Source organism: Gigantopelta aegis, chromosome 4 (assembly GCF_016097555.1).
Source record: "Gigantopelta aegis isolate Gae_Host chromosome 4, Gae_host_genome, whole genome shotgun sequence".
NCBI lineage: Eukaryota > Metazoa > Mollusca > Gastropoda > Neomphalida > Peltospiridae > Gigantopelta > Gigantopelta aegis.
Genome location: NC_054702.1, coordinates 41,327,046 through 41,351,995, shown reverse-complemented (window position 1 = coordinate 41,351,995; position 24,950 = coordinate 41,327,046). Strand labels below are relative to the sequence as shown.

The following is a 24,950-nucleotide window of genomic DNA, read 5'->3' as shown; positions in this document are numbered from 1 at the left end:
GCATAAACCATTCGGAACCGACTACGAGAAGCTGGTTTACGGCCTAGGAGACCATATGTTGGCCAACAGCGACATTTACGTGTTCGCTGGTGCACGAATTTACAGGGGTGGAACTTGGGAAACTGGCGGCGAGTATGGTTCAACGACGAGTTACGTTTCCTTCTACAGCGACGTGATGGACGACAACGCGTTTACAAACGCCGCAATGAACGTTTTGCCAACAACTGCGTCGCCCAAGTTGACAAATTCGGTGGAGGGAGTGTCATGATGTGGGGAGCCATGTCATACACCGGCAGAAGTGAACTTGTGTTCGTACAAGGCAACCCGACAGCTGTACGCTACCGGGATGGAATTCTTCGCTGTCACATGCTTCCCATTTTGGATCGACAGAGAGAACTCTTTCAGCAGGACAATGTCAGGCCGCATATGGCACGTGTAACAATGGATTTCCTACAGAATGAGAACATTAATGTGCTGCCATGGCCATCAAGATCGCCAGATCTCAACCCCATTGACCATCTATGGGACGAACTGGACAGACGTGCACGCCAGCGTGACCCGCAACCTTAGACGCTTCCGCAACCGTAACATGCACTGCAGGAAGAATGGGCTAGGATTCCACGTCTATTCCAAGGAGATGTCGCGCAGTGATTGCTGCTGCTGGTGGCCACACAAGGTACTGATTTCAGCGCCCTCGTGCGACGCTCTTTGGTGACGCCTCCACTGCCGTCAGCCAAATAGCAAGAACACTGTTACATACTCATGTAAAATTTGACTGTGATACGATCATAAATAACGAAATTATGCCACTTTGTATTAAAGAGATAATTCTATGAATATTCGCCTATGCGTTTCTTTTTTGACAGAGTATATATTTTCCGCCTTACATTATAATGGCTGTATATTAAATGTGTTTCTGATCGTTCTAATATTTGTACTAGGTTAAATTTCGTTTTATTTCCTAAAATATGATTTTTTCGTACGTAAGACAAAATCCAGTTTTGGCTTCTTACAAATATTAAAAGGGACATTCCCGAGTTTGCTGCATTTTTAAAAATGTTATCGACTAACCGAGACTTTTTTAACGATTGTATATACATATTAAACATATTTCTTGCATAAAATATTAGTGGCTGTATATTAAACATGTTCCGAATCGTTCTAATATTTGTACTAGGTTAAATTTGTTTGTTTGTTTTTTCGTTCGTACAAAATTATTTGAAGACAAAATTCAGTTTGGGCTTATAAATATTAAGACGACCAGAAACACATTGAATATACAGACACTGATATTCTAAAAAAAAAAAAAAAAAAATTAGTATGGAAGTTTAATCGTACAAATATTTTATATGTCGGAAATATCTTACAATGCAGCAAACTCAGGAATGTCCCTTTAACGGACGGAGATCTATATTACATATTCCCCACTGAAAACTATTAGGCTATGCGGTGTATAAGGAAATGTTTTATTTAACGACGCACTCAACACCTTTTATTTATGGTTATATGGCGTCGGACATATGGTTAAGGACCACACGGATACTGAGAGACTAAACTCGTTGTCGCCACTTCATGGGCAACTCTTTTCGATTAGCAGCAAGGGATCTTTTATATGCACCATCCCACAGACAGGATAACACATACCACGGCCTTTGATATGCCAGTCGTGGTGCACTGGCTGGAGCGAGAAATAACCCACTGGGCCCACCGACATGCGATGTAGAAGATTCAAATAAAAGGGAAAACAAAAACTAAAAATGAACTATCAACATTTGATTCATTTCTATTTCATGACTGCCCGTATCGGCAGTGTCATTCATTTCAACTTATGTTCGTGCTTATATCCAATTGAGGTTCAAGCACGCTGTCCTGGGCACACACTTCAGCTATCTGGGCTGTCTGTCCAGGACAATGGTGTAGTTGTTAGTGAGAGAGAAGAGGACGTAGTTATATTGCACCTACCCATTGAGTTGTTAAAACTCGCTCTGGCTGGGAGCCGGTACCGGGCTGCGAACCCTGTACCTACCGGCCTTATGTCCGATGGCTTAACCACGACACCACCGAGGCCGACTACGTGAAAACAATAGTGATGACATATAGCTAACGGATGAAAATATATATTACATATTCCCTTCTGAAAACTATTAAGCTATGCGATGTAGAAGATTCAAATAAAACACACACACACACAAAAACAAAAACAAAAACAATTTTTTATTTTTTTTTATCAACATTTGATTCATTTCTATTTCATGCTTTCCCATATTTGCAGTATCATTACCCAGGTAACAAACAAAGTTTCTTTTGTTTAACGACACCACTAGAGCACACTGATTTATTAATCATCAGCTACTGGACGTCAAACATTTGGTAATTTTGACATACAGTCTTAGAGAGGAAACCCGCTAATTTTTCCATTAGTAGCAAGGGATCTTTTATATGCACCATCCCACAGTAAGGGCAGCACACATCACGGCCTTTTATATACCAGTCATGATGCACTGGCTGGAACGAGAAACAGCCCAATGGGCCCACCGACGGGGATCGATCCTAAACCGACCGCGCATCAAGCGAGCGCTTTACCACTGGGCTACGTCATGCCTACCAGGTAACAAACAAATACTAGCTCATTAAAAACAAAGAAAGAAAGAAATGTTTTATTTAACGACGCACTCAACACATTTTATTTACGGTTATATGGCGTCAGACATATGGTTAAGGACCACACAGATTTTGAGAGGAAACCCACTGTCGCCACTACATCGGCTACTCTTTTCGATTAGCAGCAAGGGATCTTTTGTTTGCGCTTCCCACAAGCAGGATAGCACAAACCATGGCCTTTGTTGAACCAGTTATGGATCACTGGTCGGTGCAAGTGGTTTACACCTACCCATTGAGCCTTGCGAAGCACTCACTCAGGGTTTGGAGTCGGTATCTGGATTAAAAATCCCATGCCTCGACTGGGATCCGAACCCAGTACCTATCCACCTGTTGACCGATGGCCTAACCACGACGCCACCGAGGCCGGTTAAAAACAAGGAATGCTAAATACAATAATTAACCCACCTGTCTTAGTTGTTTTTCAAATTGTGTCAAGTTCATAGATGTGTTGGTGTTCAAAGTCTGTCTGTGATTTATTGTGGTAGAACTGTCAGCAGTGGCCACCTCGTTATTACGGAATACAACCATCTGTAGTGGTAAAGCAAAAACGAAAAGAAAAGAAAACCCTCATGTTTTAGGTAGCAGTGGATTAATGTTGTACAATTAATATGGTGTGGTTTGCGGTGATTTTCTGGAGCCAATTTAACAAAACATCGCAAGTTTACGACTGCGACCAGCAATTATACAGACCATAGTTTATATGTGTTTGGTATCTATTTAACGCAGAAAATTACAACATTACGGAAGATGGAGCATTTTATGAACAAAAGAAAATTAAATATGTGTACTATAGTTGTTGTACTTTTAAAGGGACATTCCCGAGTTTGCTGCAATTTTTAAGATGTTATCGACTAACAGCGACTTTTTAACGATTGTAATTACATACCAAATATATTTTTCTGCATAAAATATTAGTGGCTGTATGTTTCTGATCGTTCTAATATTTGTACTAGGTTAAATTTCATTTTATTAACTAGAAATTATTTTTTCGTACGTACGAAATTATTTGAAGACAAAATCCAGTTTGGGCGTCTTACAAATATTGAGATGACCAGAAACACATTGAATATACAGACACTGATATTCTAAACACGAAAATATATTTAATATGTAAGTTTAATCGTAGAAATATGTTATTAGTCGGAAACATCTTACAATGCAGCAAACTCGGGAATGTCCCTTTAATATGGTGTGGTATGCGGTGATGTTCTGGAGCCAATTTCACAAAACATTGCAAGTTTACGACTGCGACCAGCAATTATACCCACCATACGTTTATATGTGTTTGGTATCTATTTGACGCAGAAAATTACAACATTACGGCAGACCTCCCTCGATTCCTCTCTATCACCTCTTTAGTGAGGTGGGCACAAGCCATATTATAATCTCTATTGATATGGAGTAGGACAAACAACATCCTCAAATTGGGGGCATAGACCACCGCCCTCCCCGGTTTCTACGAAGCTGAGTTGTGTAATAGAGTGAGGCATGGCGAGGTGTGTTTTGTTCTGGTCTGGCACCTGTTGTACGGTGCGGTGTTGTGTGGCATAACAACTGAAGTTATCACAACTATGCTTTGACCACGGTGTCCTGGACAAAAACAGCATTGATGCATGTGCAAAAATAACAGATTTGAAAACGAAAAGAAAATAAGAAAGAAAGAAATGTTTTATTTAACGACGCACTCAACACATTTTAATTACGGTTATATGGCGTCAGACATATGGTTAAGGACCACACAGATAGTGAGAGAGGAAACCCGCTGTCGCCACTTCATAATTACTTTTCGATTAGCAGCAAGAGATATTTCATATGTACCATCCTACAGACAGGGTAGTACATACCACGTCCTTTGATATACCAGTCGTGGTGCTCTGGCCGGAACGAGAAATAGCCCATTTGGCCCACCGACAGGAGATTTGAAAAAGAGGTATGTTGTTATTTCATATATTAAAATTATTACTTCTGAATTTGTAAAAAGATACAGACCACCCCACCTCACATACAGACCACCCCACCTCACACACAGACCACCCCACCACATATACAGACCACCCCACCTCACACACAGACCACCCAATCTCACACACAGACCACCCCACCACATATACAGATCACCGCACCTTACATACCACACCACCTGCATACAGACCACCCTACCTCACACACAGACCACCCCACCTCACACACAGACCACCCCACCTCACACACAGACCATCCCACCTCACATACAGACCACCCCACCACATATTCAGACCATCCCACCTTACATACCACACCACCTCACATACAGACCATTCCACCTCACATACCACACCACCTCACATACAGACCACCCCACCTCACATACAGACCACATCACCTCGCATACAGACCACCTCACCTCACATACAGACCACCTCACCTCACATACATACCACCTCACCTCACATACAGACCACCTCACCTCACATACATACCACCTCACCTCACACACAGACCACCCCACCTTACACACAGACCACCCCACCTCACATACAGACCACCCCACCTCACATACAGACCACCCCACCTCACATACAGACCACCCCATCTCACATACAGACCACCTCACCTCACATACATACCACCTCACCTCACATACATACCACCTCACCTCACATACAGACCACCTCACCTCACATACATACCACCTCACCTCACATACAGACCACCCCACCTCACATACAGACCACCTCACCTCACATACATACCACCTCACCTCACATACAGACCACCCCACCTCACATACAGACCACCTCACCTCACATACATACCACCTCACCTCACATACAGACCACACCCCATCTCTTCATGTTTTATAGGACATCCCTCGTAACCGACTATATACCTAGGGTAATAACGATGAGGCACTGGGTGACGGTTATTCCAATGATCATATACAGACCAGCCCACCTCACATACAGACCACCCCACCTCACATACAGACCACCTCACCTCACATACATACCACCTCACCTCACATACATACCACCTCACCTCACATACAGACCACACCCCATCTCTTCATGTTTTATAGGACATCCCTCGTAACCGACTATATACCTAGGGTAATAACGATGAGGCACTGGGTGACGGTTATTCCAATGATCATATACAGACCAGCCCACCTCACATACAGACCAGCCCACCTCACATACAGACCACCCCATCTCACATACAGACCACCTCACCTCACATACATACCACCTCACCTCACATACAGACCACCTCACCTCACATACATACCACCTCACCTCACACACAGACCACCCCACCTTACATACAGACCACCCCACCTCACATACAGACCACCCCACCTTACATACAGACCACCCCACCTCACATACAGACCACCCCATCTCACATACAGACCACCTCACCTCACATACATACCACCTCACCTCACATACAGACCACCTCACCTCACATACAGACCACCTCACCTCACATACAGACCACCTCACCTCACATACAGACCACCTCACCTCACATACATACCACCTCACCTCACACACAGACCACCCCACCTTACATACAGACCACCCCACCTCACATACAGACCACCCCACCTCACATACAGACTACCCCACCTCACATACAGACCACCTCACCTCACATACATACCACCTCACCTCACATACAGACCACCTCACCTCACATACATACCACCTCACCTCACATACAGACCACCTCACCTCACATACAGACCACCTCACCTCACATACAGACCACCTCACCTCACATACAGACCACCTCACCTCACATACATACCACCTCACCTCACATACAGACCACACCCCATCTCTTCATGTTTTATAGGACATCCCTCGTAACCGACTATATACCTAGGGTAATAACGATGAGGCACTGGGTGACGGTTATTCCAATGATCATATACAGACCAGCCCACCTCACATACAGACCACCCCACCTCACATACAGACCACCCCATCTCACATACAGACCACCCCATCTCACATACAGACCACCTCACCTCACATACATACCACCTCACCTCACATACAGACCACCTCACCTCACATACATACCACCTCACCTCACACACAGACCACCCCACCTTACATACAGACCACCCCACCTCACATACAGACCACCCCACCTAACATACAGACCACCCCACCTCACATACAGACCACCCCATCTCACATACAGACCACCCCACCTCACATACAGACCACCTCACCTCACATACATACCACCTCACCTCACATACAGACCACCTCACCTCACATACATACCACCTCACCTCACATACAGACCACCTCACCTCACATACATACCACCTCACCTCACATACATACCACCTCACCTCACATACATACCACCTCACCTCACATACAGACCACACCCCATCTCTTCATGTTTTATAGGACATCCCTCGTAACCGACTATATACCTAGGGTAATAACGATGAGGCACTGGGTGACGGTTATTCCAATGATCATATACAGACCAGCCCACCTCACATACAGACCACCCCACCTCACATACAGACCACCCCATCTCACATACAGACCACCTCACCTCACATACATACCACCTCACCTCACATACAGACCACCTCACCTCACATACATACCACCTCACCTCACACACAGACCACCCCACCTTACATACAGACCACCCCACCTCACATACAGACCACCCCACCTTACATACAGACCACCCCACCTCACATACAGACCACCCCATCTCACATACAGACCACCCCACCTCACATACAGACCACCCCACCTCACATACAGACCACCCCATCTCACATACAGACCACCCCACCTCACATACAGACCACCCCACCTCACATACAGACCACCCCATCTCACATACAGACCACCCCACCTCACATACAGACCACCCCACCTCACATACAGACCACCTCATCTCACATACATACCACCTCACCTCACACACAGACCACCCCACCTTACATACAGACCACACCACCTCACATACAGACCACCCCACCTCACACACAGACCACCCCACCACATATACAGACCACATCACCTCGCATACAGACCACCCCACCTCACACCACCCCACCTCACATACAGACCACCCCACCTCACATACAGACCACATCACCTCGCATACAGACCACCCCACCTCACACCACCCCACCTCACATACAGACCACCCCACCTCACATACAGACCACCCCACCTCACACCACCCCACCTCACATACAGACCACCCCACCTCACATACAGACCACCCCACCTCACATACAGACCACACCACCTCACACACAGACCACCCCACCTCACATACAGACCACCCCACCTCACACACAGACCACCCCACCTCACACACAGACCACCCCACCTCACATACAGACCACATCACCTCGCATACAGACCACCCCACCTCACACCACCCCACCTCACATACAGACCACCCCACCTCACATACAGACCACCCCACCTCACACCACCCCACCTCACATACAGACCACCCCACCTCACATACAGACCACCCCACCACCCCACCTCACATACAGACCACCCCACCTCACATACAGACCACCCCACCAGTTCGCGTTTTATAGCACACCCCTCGAAACAGGCGGCCCATACCTTGGGTATAACGATGAGGCACTGGGTGACGGTTGTTCCGATGATGACGATGACCGATGTCAAGCCGTATTTCAGGTCGATGTTGCTGATGGTCATGGAGATGCAGACGTTGAGGAAACTCAACACGACGACGTTGTAGATGCAGATGCCGATCATCTTCGAGTCGTTCAGACCATCCACTGTCACCTGCAAAAAAAAAAAAAAAAAAACCCATTAAAGAGACATTCCCGAGTTTGCTGCATTGTAAGATGTTTCTGACTAATAAAATATTTCTACGATTAACCTTACATATTGAATATATTTTCTTGTTTAGAATATCAGTGTCTGTATATTTAATGTGTTTCTGGTCGTCTTAATATTTGTAAGAAGCCCAAACTGGATTTTGTCTTCAAATAATTGCGTACGTACGAAAAAATAGTTGTTATGAAATAAAATTGAATTTAACCTAGTACAAATATTAGAACGATCAGAAACACGTTTAATATACAGCCACTAATATTTTATGCCGAAAAATATATTTGATATGTAATTACAGTCGCCAAAAAGTCTCTGTTAATCGATAACATCTTCAAACTTGCAGCAAACTCAGGAATGTCCCTTTAAGAAAGATAAAACAGCGTCAGGTGCTAGTTTTGATTTAGTAAAATAGTCCTGGAGTGGCAGTCCTCTTTGTGGCGGTGCAAGAGGGATGAAATCTCCAGTAAAGGATCTCCTCGGGAATGTCTGTCTTATAGATGAGGCACTAAATACTTCCTTGGGAGTGGCTGTCCTCAAATAGACGAGGCACTAGATTCATAGAATCGGCCACTGCTTTACCAAAAACCTATTCGACTTTGTATTGTGCAGAGATTCGGCCCTGACTATATAATACGGTTTTGTCGTTCAGATGTATTGGTCTTGGTGGCATAATGGTGTAGGCGCTATGAAAGAGTCTTTAGCGTACACGGACAACATAATTATGCAGATTCGAAAGATAATGCTGTCAGCGTTGTGAACTACTTACGTTGCGTGTTTCCCAAGCCAGAAACGTTCCCAGAAACATCAGTATTCCTTGAATGATAAACAGTGTTGCCATAAAATAGATTTGTTTAGGTGATTCACAGATTTCCATCTTACTTCGAATTTCAGTATCCTTGCTAGCATCAATCTGAAAATACATAACAAATTCACGTAGTGTAATATTGTTCAACTAACCTGTTGCTGGTGTGACATAGTATGCTATGTTATATGGTACGGTACGGCATAGTATGGCACTCATTATCAACGACCCCTGCGCGTGCTGTAACCTCACCGTGGTGCAGGGGTGTAACATTCTCTTTGAGAATGGCCAATACAACACAAATCATCACTTTATTTGTTTGCATTACCATAGTTTGACACCCAATAGCCGATGTATTTTTCGTGCTGGGGTGTCGTTAAACATTCATTCATTCATTCATTCAATTATCAACGAGGGTCCAAGCACCATATCCTAGACATTTAATAGTCTAGAATGTCGGAGATTCCTTTCTAAAATCTAGGGATTTGTTTGTTTTGTTTAACGACACCACTAGAGCATATTGATTTATTAATCATCGGCTATTGCCTGTAACATATATCTTGCTATTACCCAGTACGAGTAGCCTGTAATATTTTGTTATCAGATAACCATGATTCAAAATGTGTTGCTTTATCGTAAAACAACCAGTTCTTTCCTTAACTTGTCAAAGAATTTCGACAGCTTTTGCTAAAGAATTTGAAATGTTTTTGCAATGGCAATTGTATGTGTGCGTGTGCGTACGTATGCGTGTGTTTTCAGTGTCTATCTTTGTAAACTAATGACTGATTCCAAAAGTGTATCGGGCGTTCCATATAGTTTCTACATATAATGGCAAGGCAGGTTTAATTACAGTTCAGTTCAACTTTATTTTTGTGCTTATATCCAATTAAGGTTCAAGCACGCTGTCCTGGGCACACACCTCAGCTATCTGAGCTGTCTGTCCAGGACAGTGGGTTAGTTGTTAGTGGTTAGTGAGAGAAACGAGGGTGTAGTGGTCTTACACCTACCCTTATGTCCGATGGCTTAACCACGACGCCACCAACAGCAGACAGACTCTACTAGATATTTACCTCAGATGGAAGATTGACGATGACGACGTCCATGGCGTCGACGACATTCCAGATAATAATCACTATTACATTGACAACAGCAAGGGCGGCCACCATTAAAATCAGTTGACTGTCTTTCACAATCTGTCAATGTAATTACATGTATTAAACTCAGTAACAAACATTGGTCAGCCACACTATAAAAAGTTTGATTTTGTTTAACAACACCACTGGAGCATATCGGCTATTGGATGTCAAGCATTTGGTAATTTTGACATATAGTCTTAGAGACGAAACCCGCTACATTTTTTCATTAGTAGCAGGGGATGTTTTAAATGCACCATCCCACAGACGGGATAGCACATGCCACGGCCTTTGATATACAAACGAGAAATAGCCCAATGGCCCCACTGTCGGGAATCGATCCCAAACCGACAGCGCATCAAGCGAGTGCTTTACCACTGGGCTACGTCCCACCCCGCCACACTATTAAACAAATCTAATAACATGTTTTATATGAGTTTTAACAATTTCTTACACACCCGTTGGTGAGAACATCATGATAACACATGGTTGTTAACACACGTACGTGTGTTAACAATTTCAAGTCATACGACTGGCTGCTCTTAGGTGATGACCAGGTCACCAATGCCATACGTCCAATAAAAAAACAGCGCGATGGAAATCGATTACACTGTGACGTATAGTTAACCTGACAATCATGTGCCTGTGACGCGTAAGTCAGTTACAAGTGCAAAGGCTGTAAATAACAGGTGAGTGAAAACAATAATGTACATGAAGAGTTCAGGCGCAAAACGCGATATAAACCATATCCTTTCTAGTTTTTAGTTAAAGCCATTATTGTGTGTCAGTGAGGGCTAATCGTAGGCCCGCTGATTTGCCGCAAAACATGATTGATCCTTATGAAATTGTATTCGGTAAATCCCGGTTTTTTTAAAATCAAAACGCGATATACGCCAATTAAAAAAGTCACTTTTACTGAAAATAAAAAATGGATATATCGCGTTTTGCGCCTCAACTCTTCATATAGAGATTAATACATGAGTGTCCGTTAGATGCCATTTATCTCACACCTCGTTGTCTAAAATTAATATCAAACTCGCTTTCGCTCGTTAGATACATTTTAAAACAACTCGTTGTGGAATAAATGGTATCTACCGGCCACTCATGTATTATTCTCTTTATACATTATTGTTTTCACCCACCTGTTGATGACGCAAACTGACTATTTATTATACATGTGTTAGGAACAAACATAAGAGTTTCTTACAATTCGTTGCTTGGTAGGGTTGATGAAGATGACATGTACTCGCCAAGTTTTGGCAAACAGTGCACCAAACACCAATGAAAACCCGATCGTTAGAAGAAGAACTTTTGTCTGAAATGAAATGTAGAAGGAATGAAATGTTGATTTAGCTGGTCCTAATAAGTTGGGAGCTTTAACATTAGCATAAGACTCTCAGGGCCAATACAGATTAAAATACAATAATTAAAACGTTTGAAGCTGGGAGAAGTACAGCGATTGTTTGAGGTGCGCTGATAGTAGGATCAATCCCTAACAGCAAATAGATTATATTTATATTTTCCCGTTCCAACTAGTGTTCATCAAAAGGTTAAAGTTTGTTTGTTTTGTTTAACGACACCACTAGAGCACATTGATTTATTAATCATCGACTGTAGGATTTCATACATTTTGTAATTCGGATATAAAGTCCTAGAGAGGAAACCTGCAACATTTTCCCCATTATGTTGTAAGGGATCTTTTAAATGCACCATCCCACAGACAGGATAACACATGCCACCGCCTTTGATATAACACTAGTGGTGCACTTGCTAGAACGGGAAATAGCCAAATGGGCCCACCGACGTGAATCGATCCAAGTCCGACCGCGCATAAGCTGAGCGCTTTACCTCTGGACTATGTTCCGCCCTCTCAACAAAAGGCAAATCAAAGGCTGTAGTATGAGAAAAGAGAAAAAATATCCACGCTAGCTGTTAGTCTTTAAGAGTAGCTGATGTAGTGGCAGCGAATTTTTGTCTCTCATTTTGTAAACAAATGTTATAATGATCATGTTAAAGGGACACACCCTAGTTACGGCTATTTGTTAACCATTACGGCGTTGTTTTTCGCGACTAAACCCCATTTTTCACAAATAAAATTGCACTTTACTTACATTTTATTATTTAGAATACACATTTCCATTCACCTAAAGTGCTTTTTGGTAATCCTGATGTTTGTAAAACCACGAAATGCATTTTTTGTATTTTTTCACAAGACGTTCTGTCGAGAAAAAACCGTTAAGCAAGCGAGGTCCAATCTATTTTTAGAGGGGATATTTCCATTTCAATGTCACAGACGTTGGTATATCACGTGACTGTTATCATTTTGGTTCGGTTTGTTTTCTCGTGCACGGTTCGCGCAATCAACATCCGATTTGTTGTTGTTCATTTGTGAGATTTTTCTTCACAGTTCTTGAACATTTTCAGTAACAATAAAGTTCAGACAAATAAGTGTCTCAATACAAAATGTTACTAACCCTTAAAACCAATAATTTTGCTAAGTCTTACGATATCTGGAGAGGGGATACAACCAGGACAGAACAGTTGGAACATGTCCAGGAGAGGTGAAACGAACGCACCCCAAGTCTGTGAAATTTGTCGTGACGTAGGCATTGTTGTGCTTCGAGCGACATCTACCGGTGACATCAGAATACTAACTTTCAAAATTATTTCAAGCAATTGGGACATGGGGATTCCCATGGTATTTATCGATATAAAACCTGCTTTTTCACTCCATTTGATAAAAACGTGATCTAAGTGTGTTACAGGTTTGTAGATTAACCAAATTATAATTTATTTTCGCTGGATGGAACTAGGGTGTGCGGCTTTAAGACAGCAGATAGTCGTAGTTTGGAATATGCTGCCTTGTAGTTCATTCATTAATTGTATTTGCTAGTCAATAGCTGTTATGTGTCATCTTTAGTTTAAGAGGGGACAAACCTTCACACCCCAGTAAAATATTGAAAACATTTTAATATATTTAACATTTTAAGTGCTTAGACTTCAATACGTCGAATGTTAAAAAAGCAACTGCTTGCTACTAGGAGACTTTTGACGTCACTCGTGTGACGTCACACGCATAGCTACATTACAACATCACTCATTTGACCTCTAGGTCGGATATCTGCTTTATTCTGTTCAGGCCGAATGAGAAATTTCCTATTCTTACCTTCACAAAATAAAGCCGATATCCGACGTTATTAACTAGTTATTCTCTATATAATGCCGAAAAATCACATACCCAATTACTCGCTTTGTGGGATTATTCAGTGACCGTTGATATGTTCATTATGAAAGTAGAATAAAACGTGTGACTCCAAATATCCACTATTTTAATAAAAAGAATATCCATCGCTAGATCGACACACATACTATGCCGATTGACCGACAAACAAATGAACAGACATACCATTATACAGACATGCATACAGACAGAACGATCAGGTTGCATTAGTACTACCTGGCAAATTAGAACCAAGTCTGTAACGGAGACATCTTCCATAAACACCGTGCAATACAACAACACGCATCCCATCAGTGTTATATTGTTCAGTTTCGGTGATGACATCTTCACTATTCTGGAAAGTATAAAAATATACTCTGTCAAAAAAGAAACGCATAAGTGATAGGGAAAGAAGAAAAATGTTTGATTTGACAAAATATCGTTTTGTTTTTACAATGTTGCTGAATGACGATTGTGACGGTACATGCTCTTAAATTTGTTTCGCCTTTGGCGATTTTTATTGTGTTAGAGGGCCGTGTGCAGTTCATTGTCCGTAGCCCAGGTGGGCAACTTGTTACGTAATACTTCGCGCGATCGGACATTCCAATATGCACTTAGTCCAGCTGTGGAGGCCATGTGGCGAGTAGTTACGTAATACCTCTGCGAGTGCGGTTTTACAACCGTGATTTGGCGACGATGGCGTCAGTAAGTCTGACGATCAGAGAGAAATAATACCGCTTGGTCGCGTTGGAAATATCAGATGATAGGGGGAGGTACCGCCTTGTACCCCCAGGCGTTTTCTGATTTTTGAATAAATAGCTAGGATTTAGAGATATCGAGGAGAACGAAAAGGACGGCTCCCAGGGAACGTAGTCCGTTGGACTTTGGTAAATATTTTTTTATTTCTGCTCTGTGTATAACCTTGATGTGATTGATGTGACTTTAAATATTTTGATACTGTATTATACCAATATTCTTTAGACATTGTCTTCGGTCATCTGACGAAGTAAATCGTAGACTTTTTGTTCTAACATTATACGAGTATTTGGTAATATAAAGCTTAGCCAGTCATCCTAGACGACCTAGGTAAACTGTAGGTTATTGTCTTTATTGTGATAGGTACCAGTATTAATTCTGTGTTACACGATTACTGAAAGAGTAGTTAAGGGTTAATTAAAAATTAACCCGTTAGGAATAGAGCTGTAATTCCTTTATTAATTAAGTTCCCCAAGAAGCGTTTCTCAATTATCACACGTTACTGAACGAGTAGTAAGGGTTAATTAAAAATTAACCAGTTAGGAATGGTGTTGTAATTCCTTTATTAATTAACTTCTCCTGGAAGCGTTTCTCAATTATCACACGTGTGGGTGTGGTGTAACGGTGAAGTGATTCGCATATGGTGTAACTAGACACCTAGAGATGAACTAATTAAGTGATCAGTTCTGGGTTGTTATTATTGCTGTTATTAATTAACTACTACGGCTGTACATTTGTCAGCGTAGATTAATACAGATTCCAAAGTGTATTGTGTTTTTGTTGTGTTTCTAGAGAACTAACGTGCTATAATAATATATACTTTATATAAGATCGTATCTCTGATCATACCTAGAGACGAGCCATACTAGGGTTTAACAGCCTGTTACAGAGAGATCTAATAGATATACAGTTAGGAGAGATATTTTGATAATCGTGTTTTATTCAGTTACGGGAATTATAGAATCCCCGTGACAACGATGTTTGTTAATGTTCCTGGAATGGGACAGCATGCCCAAATGTACCCTAAAAACGAATTTAACGCACGTTGTGCGACAATTGCAGGAAATCGGCGTGAAATGGTCAGATTTGGGTGAATGCACGTGAAACTCGGGGAAAAGATTGGGGTAGTGATGGGTATTTATAGCTGCAATGTTCGCAATGATGCCTCATTTCCATTTCGACGTAGACGAGTTACAAAATGCTAAGACTAAGCCTGCCGAATTGAAACATTGCAATAGGCCACCTCCAGTTAGGTGAATCGCAGTCAGCAGTCGCACGCCACATGGACGTCCATTAGTGCACCATTTCTCGTCTTTGAGACAGGTACCAGCAGTTTCAATCAGCTGAAGACCGGCCCAGAAGTGGAAGACCTCGCTTAACAATTGCAGCACAAGATCGCTACATCCGGGTTCTGCACTTGCGTCACCGAACGGTCACAGCAACGAACACTGCTGGACGCATACTTGGTTTGAGAAAGGTGTCTGCTCAAACCATTCGGAACCGACTTCGAGAAGCTGGTTTACGGGCTACGAGACCGTATTTTGGTCCCGTCCTGTGACGTCAACTTCAACATTTACATGTTCGCTGGTGCACGAATGTACAAGGGCGGAAACTGGCGGCGAGTATGGTTCAGCGACGAGTCACGTTTCCTTCTACAGCGACGTGATGGACGACAACGTGTATACATACGCCGCAATGAACGTTTTGCCAACAACCGCGTCGCCAAGTTCACAGATTCGGTGGAGGGAGTGTCATGATGTGGGGAGCCATCCCATAAACCGGCAGAAGTGAACTTGTGTTCGTACAAGGCAACCTGACAGCTGTACGCTACCGTGATGAAATTCTTCGCCGTCACATGCTTCCCATTTTGGATCGACAGAGAGACCTCTTTCAGCAGGACAATGCCAGGCCGCATACAACGCGTAAAAATAATGTCTTTCTTATAGATCTCAACTCCATTGAACATCTATGGGACGAACTGGATAGGCGTGTACGCCAGCGTGACCCGGAGCCTCAGACGCTTCCGCAACTGTCACGTGCACTGCAGGAAGAATGGACTAGGATTCCACATGCCCGGATTCAGAGCCTCAATCAGTCTATGCCAAGGAGATGTCGCGCAGTGATTGCTGCTGCTTGTGGCCACACAAGGTACTGATTTCAGCGCCCTCCTGCGATGCTGTTTGGTGACGCCTCCACTGCCGTCAGTCCATAGCAAGACCATTGTCACACACTTATGTCAAATGTGACTGTGATACGATCATAAATAACGAAATTATGTCACTTTGTATTAAAGAGATAATTCCATAAATATTTCGGGGTTTTTTTACATATATATATATTTAAATATTAGTATATTATTCCAAGTTGTGACTATGTAGAAAACGGGTCCATGGAACATTTACATAGCAAGTGCTTCCTCGCCACCACGCGAGGCGAAAATGTCTGCACATGGGTGCTATCAGCTGAGCAAAAAGCCTTATACTAGGATTAGACTACCAACTGCCAGCAGAAAGTTGGCCAACTTTCTGCTGTCACGACCTTTACGACGGCCCAGTTGCTAGTTTTAACACTTTTACAAATCAAATTTCGTCAAATACGACTTCTACGACGGCAGTAGTATCCGATTCAAAAAATGAATCGTGTCCGACATTTGTTGCTAGTCTGAGCGCGCATTACAACTCAACGCGACGCCCATTTGTTAGTCTGGGCGTATTGGCAACTCAACGCAATCGTTGGCCAACTTTGTGCTGGCAGTTGACAGTCTGAGCCTAGCATAAAGTAAAGTACGAACTTATTGGGAGGTAAAATCCGGTTGGGGCTATTACAAGCATTAGGACATTAACAAATACTTTAACACTGATATTTTAAATAAGAAATTGTATTTAATTTGCATGTTACGTATTGGTCGGAAACATTTTACAATGGTTGTAAACTAAGGACTGTCCCTTTAACGTTACATGTAGTATATTCTGAACACGTACCGTGTGTTTCTGTAACCACTGGTCTAGCTTCCATATTCGCAGGTACGCAGCTGCGTACCACCTGAGATTACAAATATATATTTGTTTAATTAAAATATGTGACGTAAATGCGTGTATGTGTGTATGTATATGCGTTTTATTCTATCGCTGAAAAAGTCTGCATACCACCTGAAAATCCCAAGCTAGGCCTCTGGTAGCTCACGTTGAAGGTTAATTATACATGTAGTATATTCTGAACACGTACCGTCTATGTCTGTAGCTCACGTTAACTATACATGTAGTATATTCTGAACACGTACCGTGTGTGTCTGTAGCTCATGTTGGACGTTAACTATACATGTAGTATATTCTGAACACGTACCGTGTGTGTCTGTAGCTCACGTTAACTATACATGTAGTATATTCTGAACACGTACCGTGTGTGTCTGTAGCTCACGTTAACTATACATGTAGTATATTCTGAACACGTACCGTCTATGTCTGTAGCTCACGTTAACTATACATGTAGTATATTCTGAACACGTACTGTGTGTGTCTGTAGCTCGCGTTAACTATACATGTAGTATATTCTGAACACGTACCGTGTGTGTCTGTAGCTCACGTTAACGTATACATGTAGTATATTCTGAACACGTACCGTGTATGTCTGTAGCTCACGTTGAACGTTAATTATACATGTAGTATATTCTGAACACGTACCGTGTGTGTCTGTAGCTCACGTTAATTATACATGTAGTATATTCTGAACACGTACCGTGTGTGTCTATCGCTCACGTTAACTATACATGTAGTATATTCTGAACACGTACCGTGTGTGTCTGTAGCTCATGTTGGACGTTAACTATACATGTAGTATATTCTGAACACGTACCGTGTGTGTCTGTAGCTCACGTTGGACGTTAACTATACATGTAGTATATTCTGAACACGTACCGTGTGTGTCTGTAGCTCACGTCAACTATACATGTAGTATATTCTGAACACGTACCGTGTATATCTGTAGTTCACGTTAACTATACATGTAGTATATTCTGAACACGTACCGTCTATGTCTGTAGCTCACGTTAACTATACATGTAGTATATTCTGAACACGTACCGTGTGTGTCTGTAGCTCACGTTAACTATACATGTAGTATATTCTGAACACGTACCGTGTGTGTCTGTAGCTCACGTTAACTATACATGTAGTATATTCTGAACACGTACCGTCTATGTCTGTAGCTCACGTTAACTATACATGTAGTATATTCTGAACACGTACTGTGTGTGTCTATCGCTCGCGTTAACTATAGATGTAGTATATTCTGAACACGTACCGTGTGTGTCTGTAGCTCACGTTGGACGTTAACTATACATGTAGTATATTCTGAACACGTACCGTGTGTGTCTATCGCTCGCGTTAACTATAGATGTAGTATATTCTGAACACGTACCGTGTGTGTCTGTAGCTCACGTTGGACGTTAACTATACATGTAGTATATTCTGAACACGTACCGTGTGTGTCTGTAGCTCACGTTAACTATACATGTAGTATATTCTGAACACGTACCGTGTGTGTCTGTAGCTCACGTCAACTATACATGTAGTATATTCTGAACACGTACCGTGTGTGTCTGTAGCTCATGTTGGACGTTAACTATACATGTAGTATATTCTGAACACGTACCGTGTGTGTCTGTAGCTCACGTTAACTATACATGTAGTATATTCTGAACACGTACCGTGTATGTCTGTAGCTCACGTTGAACGTTAATTATACATGTAGTATATTCTGAACACGTACCGTGTGTGTCTGTAGCTCACGTTAACTATACATGTAGTATATTCTGAACACGTACCGTGTGTGTCTATCGCTCACGTTAACTATACATGTAGTATATTCTGAACACGTACCGTCTATGTCTGTAGCTCACGTTAACTATACATGTAGTATATTCTGAACACGTACTGTGTGTGTCTATCGCTCGCGTTAACTATAGATGTAGTATATTCTGAACACGTACCGTGTGTGTCTGTAGCTCACGTTGGACGTTAACTATACATGTAGTATATTCTGAACACGTACCGTGTGTGTCTGTAGCTCAAGTTAACTATACATGTAGTATATTCTGAACACGTACCGTGTGTGTCTGTAGCTCACGTTAACTATACATGTAGTATATTCTGAACACGTACCGTGTGTGTCTGTAGCTCACGTCAACTATACATGTAGTATATTCTGAACACGTACCGTGTGTGTCTGTAGCACACGTCAACTATACATGTAGTATATTCTGAACACGTACCGTGTATATCTGTAGTTCACGTTAACTATACATGTAGTATATTCTGAACACGTACCGTCTATGTCTGTAGCTCACGTTAACTATACATGTAGTATATTCTGAACACGTACCGTGTGTGTCTGTAGCTCACGTTAACTATACATGTAGTATATTCTGAACACGTACCGTGTGTGTCTGTAGCTCACGTTAACTATACATGTAGTATATTCTGAACACGTACCGTCTATGTCTGTAGCTCACGTTAACTATACATGTAGTATATTCTGAACACGTACTGTGTGTGTCTATCGCTCGCGTTAACTATAGATGTAGTATATTCTGAACACGTACCGTGTGTGTCTGTAGCTCACGTTGGACGTTAACTATACATGTAGTATATTCTGAACACGTACCGTGTGTGTCTGTAGCTCAAGTTAACTATACATGTAGTATATTCTGAACACGTACCGTGTGTGTCTGTAGCTCACGTCAACTATACATGTAGTATATTCTGAACACGTACCGTGTGTGTCTGTAGCTCATGTTGGACGTTAACTATACATGTAGTATATTCTGAACACGTACCGTGTGTGTCTGTAGCTCACGTTAACTATACATGTAGTATATTCTGAACACGTAACGTGTATGTCTGTAGCTCACGTTGAACGTTAATTATACATGTAGTATATTCTGAACACGTACCGTGTGTGTCTGTAGCTCACGTTAACTATACATGTAGTATATTCTGAACACGTACCGTGTGTGTCTATCGCTCACGTTAACTATACATGTAGTATATTCTGAACACGTACCGTCTATGTCTGTAGCTCACGTTAACTATACATGTAGTATATTCTGAACACGTACTGTGTGTGTCTATCGCTCGCGTTAACTATAGATGTAGTATATTCTGAACACACGTACCGTGTGTGTCTGTAGCTCACGTTGGACGTTAACTATACATGTAGTATATTCTGAACACGTACCGTGTGTGTCTGTAGCTCAAGTTAACTATACATGTAGTATATTCTGAACACGTACCGTGTGTGTCTGTAGCTCACGTCAACTATACATGTAGTATATTCTGAACACGTACCGTGTGTGTCTGTAGCTCATGTTGGACGTTAACTATACATGTAGTATATTCTGAACACGTACCGTGTGTGTCTGTAGCTCACGTTAACTATACATGTAGTATATTCTGAACACGTAACGTGTATGTCTGTAGCTCACGTTGAACGTTAATTATACATGTAGTATATTCTGAACACGTACCGTGTGTGTCTGTAGCTCACGTTAACTATACATGTAGTATATTCTGAACACGTACCGTGTGTGTCTATCGCTCACGTTAACTATACATGTAGTATATTCTGAACACGTACCGTGTGTGTCTGTAGCTCATGTTGGACGTTAACTATACATGTAGTATATTCTGAACACGTACCGTGTGTGTCTGTAGCTCACGTCAACTATACATGTAGTATATTCTGAACACGTACCGTGTGTGTCTGTAGCACACGTCAACTATACATGTAGTATATTCTGAACACGTACCGTGTATATCTGTAGTTCACGTTAACTATACATGTAGTATATTCTGAACACGTACCGTGTGTGTCTGTAGCTCACGTTAACTATACATGTAGTATATTCTGAACACGTACCGTGTGTGTCTGTAGCTCACGTCAACTATACATGTAGTATATTCTCAACACGTACCGTGTGTGTCTGTAGCTCACGTCAACTATACATGTAGTATATTCTCAACACGTACCGTGTGTGTCTGTAGCTCACGTCAACTATACATGTAGTATATTCTCAACACGCACCGTGTGTGTCTGTAGCTCACGTCAACTATACATGTAGTATATTCTCAACACGTACCGTGTGTGTCTGTAGCTCACGTCAACTATACATGTAGTATATTCTCAACACGTACCGTGTGTGTCTGTAGCTCACGTCAACTATACATGTAGTATATTCTCAACACGTACCGTGTGTGTCTGTAGCTCACGTTAACTATACATGTAGTATATTCTGAACACGTACCGTGTGTGTCTGTAGCTCACGTCAACTATACATGTAGTATATTCTGAATACGTACCGTGTATGTCTGTAGCTCACGTTGAATATCAGGAACAGAAAGGTCATGCATATGCCAAGACCGGAAATGACGCATATCACAGTGTACAGAGAAAATGTCAGTCGCTTTGTCGTGTGAATGAGTGTCACAGAATCTCTGGGTATTTTGCCACCTGCAAGAACGAAACCTGACAGTTATATGATATTATAATCAACATACTCATTATGTTACTGTCTACGATGCACGGTGTACATACACGCACACTTATAAACACAAGTAAACAAAAACTAGACATACATACATAAACAATCAAACGGACGAACATACGGTCGCATACACGCACATGCATACATACATACATACATACATACATACATACATCAATACATACACAGATACATACATACATAAGAAGGACGGAAGGAAATGTTTTATTTAACGACGCACTCAACACATTTCATTTACGGACATATATGCATACATACATACATACATACATACATATATGGATGTCTGGATAGCTCAGAACGCATCGTGGTTAGTCTGCAATTTTGAGTTCCAGCAACGGCAGAAAGGATTTAATTATCCCCTGCACCAGTGCGTTAATATCTATGTATGTAACAGTCAACCTCGACATACATACAATATATAGATATTCATACATCAATACATACTAGCAGTGCCAGGTCTGCCCACTGTGCCCAACACGTAAGCGGGATCGAACGCGTAGATTGTAGGCCCCATTCATATGGTTGAGTTAAAGAACTTCTTTTTTATGGAAGCTTTGATAGCTCAGAGTGTATCGTGGTTAGTCTTGCAATTTGCGGGCGAATCGGTGCCACAGGTTCGAGTCCTAGCAACGACATGAGACAATTTGTGAGACCAGAAAGGATTTAATTATCCCCTGCGCTAGTGCGTTAATATCTATGTATATAATACACAAATACGACATACATACAATATATAGATATCCAAACATCAATACACATACATACTAGCCAGTGCCAGGTATGCCCACTGTTTCATGCACGTAAGCGGGATCGACCGCGTAGATTGTAAGCCCCATGCATATGGTTGAATTAAAAGAGCTTCCTTTTATGGAAGCTTCGATAGCTCAGAGCGTATCGTGGTTAGTCTTGCAATTTGCGGGCGAATCGGTGCCACAGGTTCGAGTCCCAGCAACGGCATGGGACAATTTGTGAGGCCAGAAAGGATTTAATTATCCCCTGCGCCAGTGCGTTAATATCTATGTATGTAATAGTCAACCTCGACATACGTACAATATATAGATATTCATACATCAATACATACTAGCCAGTGCCAGGTCTGCCCACTGTTTCATGCACGTAAGCGGGGTCGACCGCGTAGATTGTAGGCCCCATGCATATGGTTGAGTTAAAAGAGCTTCCTTTTATGGAAGCTTCGATAGCTCAGAGCGTATCGTGGATAGTCTTGCAATTTGCGGGCGAATCGGTGCCACAGGTTCGAGGCCCAGCAACGGCATGGGACAATTTGTGAGGCCAGAAAGGATTTAATTATCCCCTGCGCCAGTGCGTTAATATCTATTTATGTAATAGTCAACCTCGACATACATACAATATATAGATATTCATACATCAATACATACTAGCCAGTGCCAGGTCTGCCCACTGTTTCATGCACGTAAGCGGGATCGACCGCGTAGATTGTAGGCTCCATGCATATGGTTGAGTTAAAAGAGATTCCTTTTATGGAAGCTTCGATAGCTCAGAGCGTATCGTGGTTAGTCTTAAAATTTGCGGGCGAATCGGTGCCACAGGTTCGAGTCTCAGCAACGGCATGGGACAATTTGTGAGGCCAGAAAGGATTTAATTATCCCCTGCGCGTGCGTTAATATCTATGTATGTAATAGACAACCTCGACATACATACAATATATAGATATTCATACATCAATACATACTAGCCAGTGCCAGGTCTGCCCACTGTTTCATGCACGTAAGCGGGGTCGACCGCGTAGATTGTAGGTCCCATGCATATGGTTGAGTTAAAAGAGCTTCCTTTTATGGAAGCTTCGATAGCTCAGAGCGTATCGTGGATAGTCTTGCAATTTGCGGGCGAATCGGTGCCACAGGTTCGAGGCCCAGCAACGACATGGGAAAATTTGTGAGGCCAGAAAGGATTTAATTATCCCCTGCGCCAGTGCGTTAATATCTATGTATGTAATAGTCAACCTCGACATACATACAATATATAGATATTTATACATCAATACATACTAGCCAGTGCCAGGTCTGCCCACTGTTTCATGCACGTAAGCGGGATCGACCGCGTAGATTGTAAGCTCCATGCATATGGTTGAGTTAAAAGAGCTTCCTTTTATGGAAGCTTCGATAGCTCAGAGCGTATCGTGGTTAGTCTTAAAATTTGCAGGCGAATCGGTGCCACAGGTTCGAGTCTCAGCAACGGCATGGGACAATTTGTGAGGCCAGAAAGGATTTAATTATCCCCTGCGCGTGCGTTAATATCTATGTATGTAATAGACAACCTCGACATACATACAATATATAGATATTCATACATCAATACATACTAGCCAGTGCCAGGTCTGCCCACTGTTTCATGCACGTAAGCGGGGTCGACCGCGTAGATTGTAGGCCCCATGCATATGGTTGAGTTAAAAGAGCTTCCTTTTATGGAAGCTTCGATAGCTCAGAGCGTATCGTGGTTAGTCTTGCAATTTGCGGGCGAATCGGTGCCACAGGTTCGAGTCCCAGCAACACCATGGGACAATTTGTGAGGCCAGAAAGGATTTAATTATCCCCTGTGCCAGTGCGTTAATATCTATGTATGTAATAGTCAACCTCGACATACATACAATATATAGATATTCATACATCAATACATACTAGCCAGTGCCAGGTCTGCCCACTGTTTCATGCACGAAAGCGGGATCGACCGCGTAGATTGTAGGCCCCATGCATATGGTTGAGTTAAAAGAGCTTCCTTTTATGGAAGCTTCGATAGCTCAGAGCGTATCGTGGTTAGTCTTGCAATTTGCGGGCGAATCGGTGCCACAGGTTCGAGTCCCAGCAACACCATGGGACAATTTGTGAGGCCAGAAAGGATTTAATTATCCCCTGTGCCAGTGCGTTAATATCTATGTATGTAATAGTCAACCTCGACATACATACAATATATAGATATTCAT

At 42.3% G+C, this 24,950-nt stretch overlaps 1 protein-coding gene across 1 annotated transcript in view; it reads right to left on the bottom strand.

Moving 5' to 3' along the window:
• The window catches only part of LOC121369835 (gamma-aminobutyric acid type B receptor subunit 1-like), a 54,995-nt gene that overhangs the window by 12,847 nt on the left and 17,198 nt on the right, over positions 1 to 24,950 (bottom strand). Inside the window, exons 8-14 of the mRNA XM_041494911.1 lie at positions 21,783 to 21,933; positions 13,957 to 14,026; positions 13,858 to 13,908; positions 11,659 to 11,766; positions 10,389 to 10,511; positions 9,276 to 9,426; positions 8,280 to 8,458 (exon numbers count right to left, since the gene is read on the bottom strand). Coding sequence (XP_041350845.1) covers positions 8,280 to 8,458; positions 9,276 to 9,426; positions 10,389 to 10,511; positions 11,659 to 11,766; positions 13,858 to 13,908; positions 13,957 to 14,026; positions 21,783 to 21,933 — 833 coding nt within the window. The remainder of the gene's footprint in view (positions 1 to 8,279; positions 8,459 to 9,275; positions 9,427 to 10,388; positions 10,512 to 11,658; positions 11,767 to 13,857; positions 13,909 to 13,956; positions 14,027 to 21,782; positions 21,934 to 24,950) is intronic.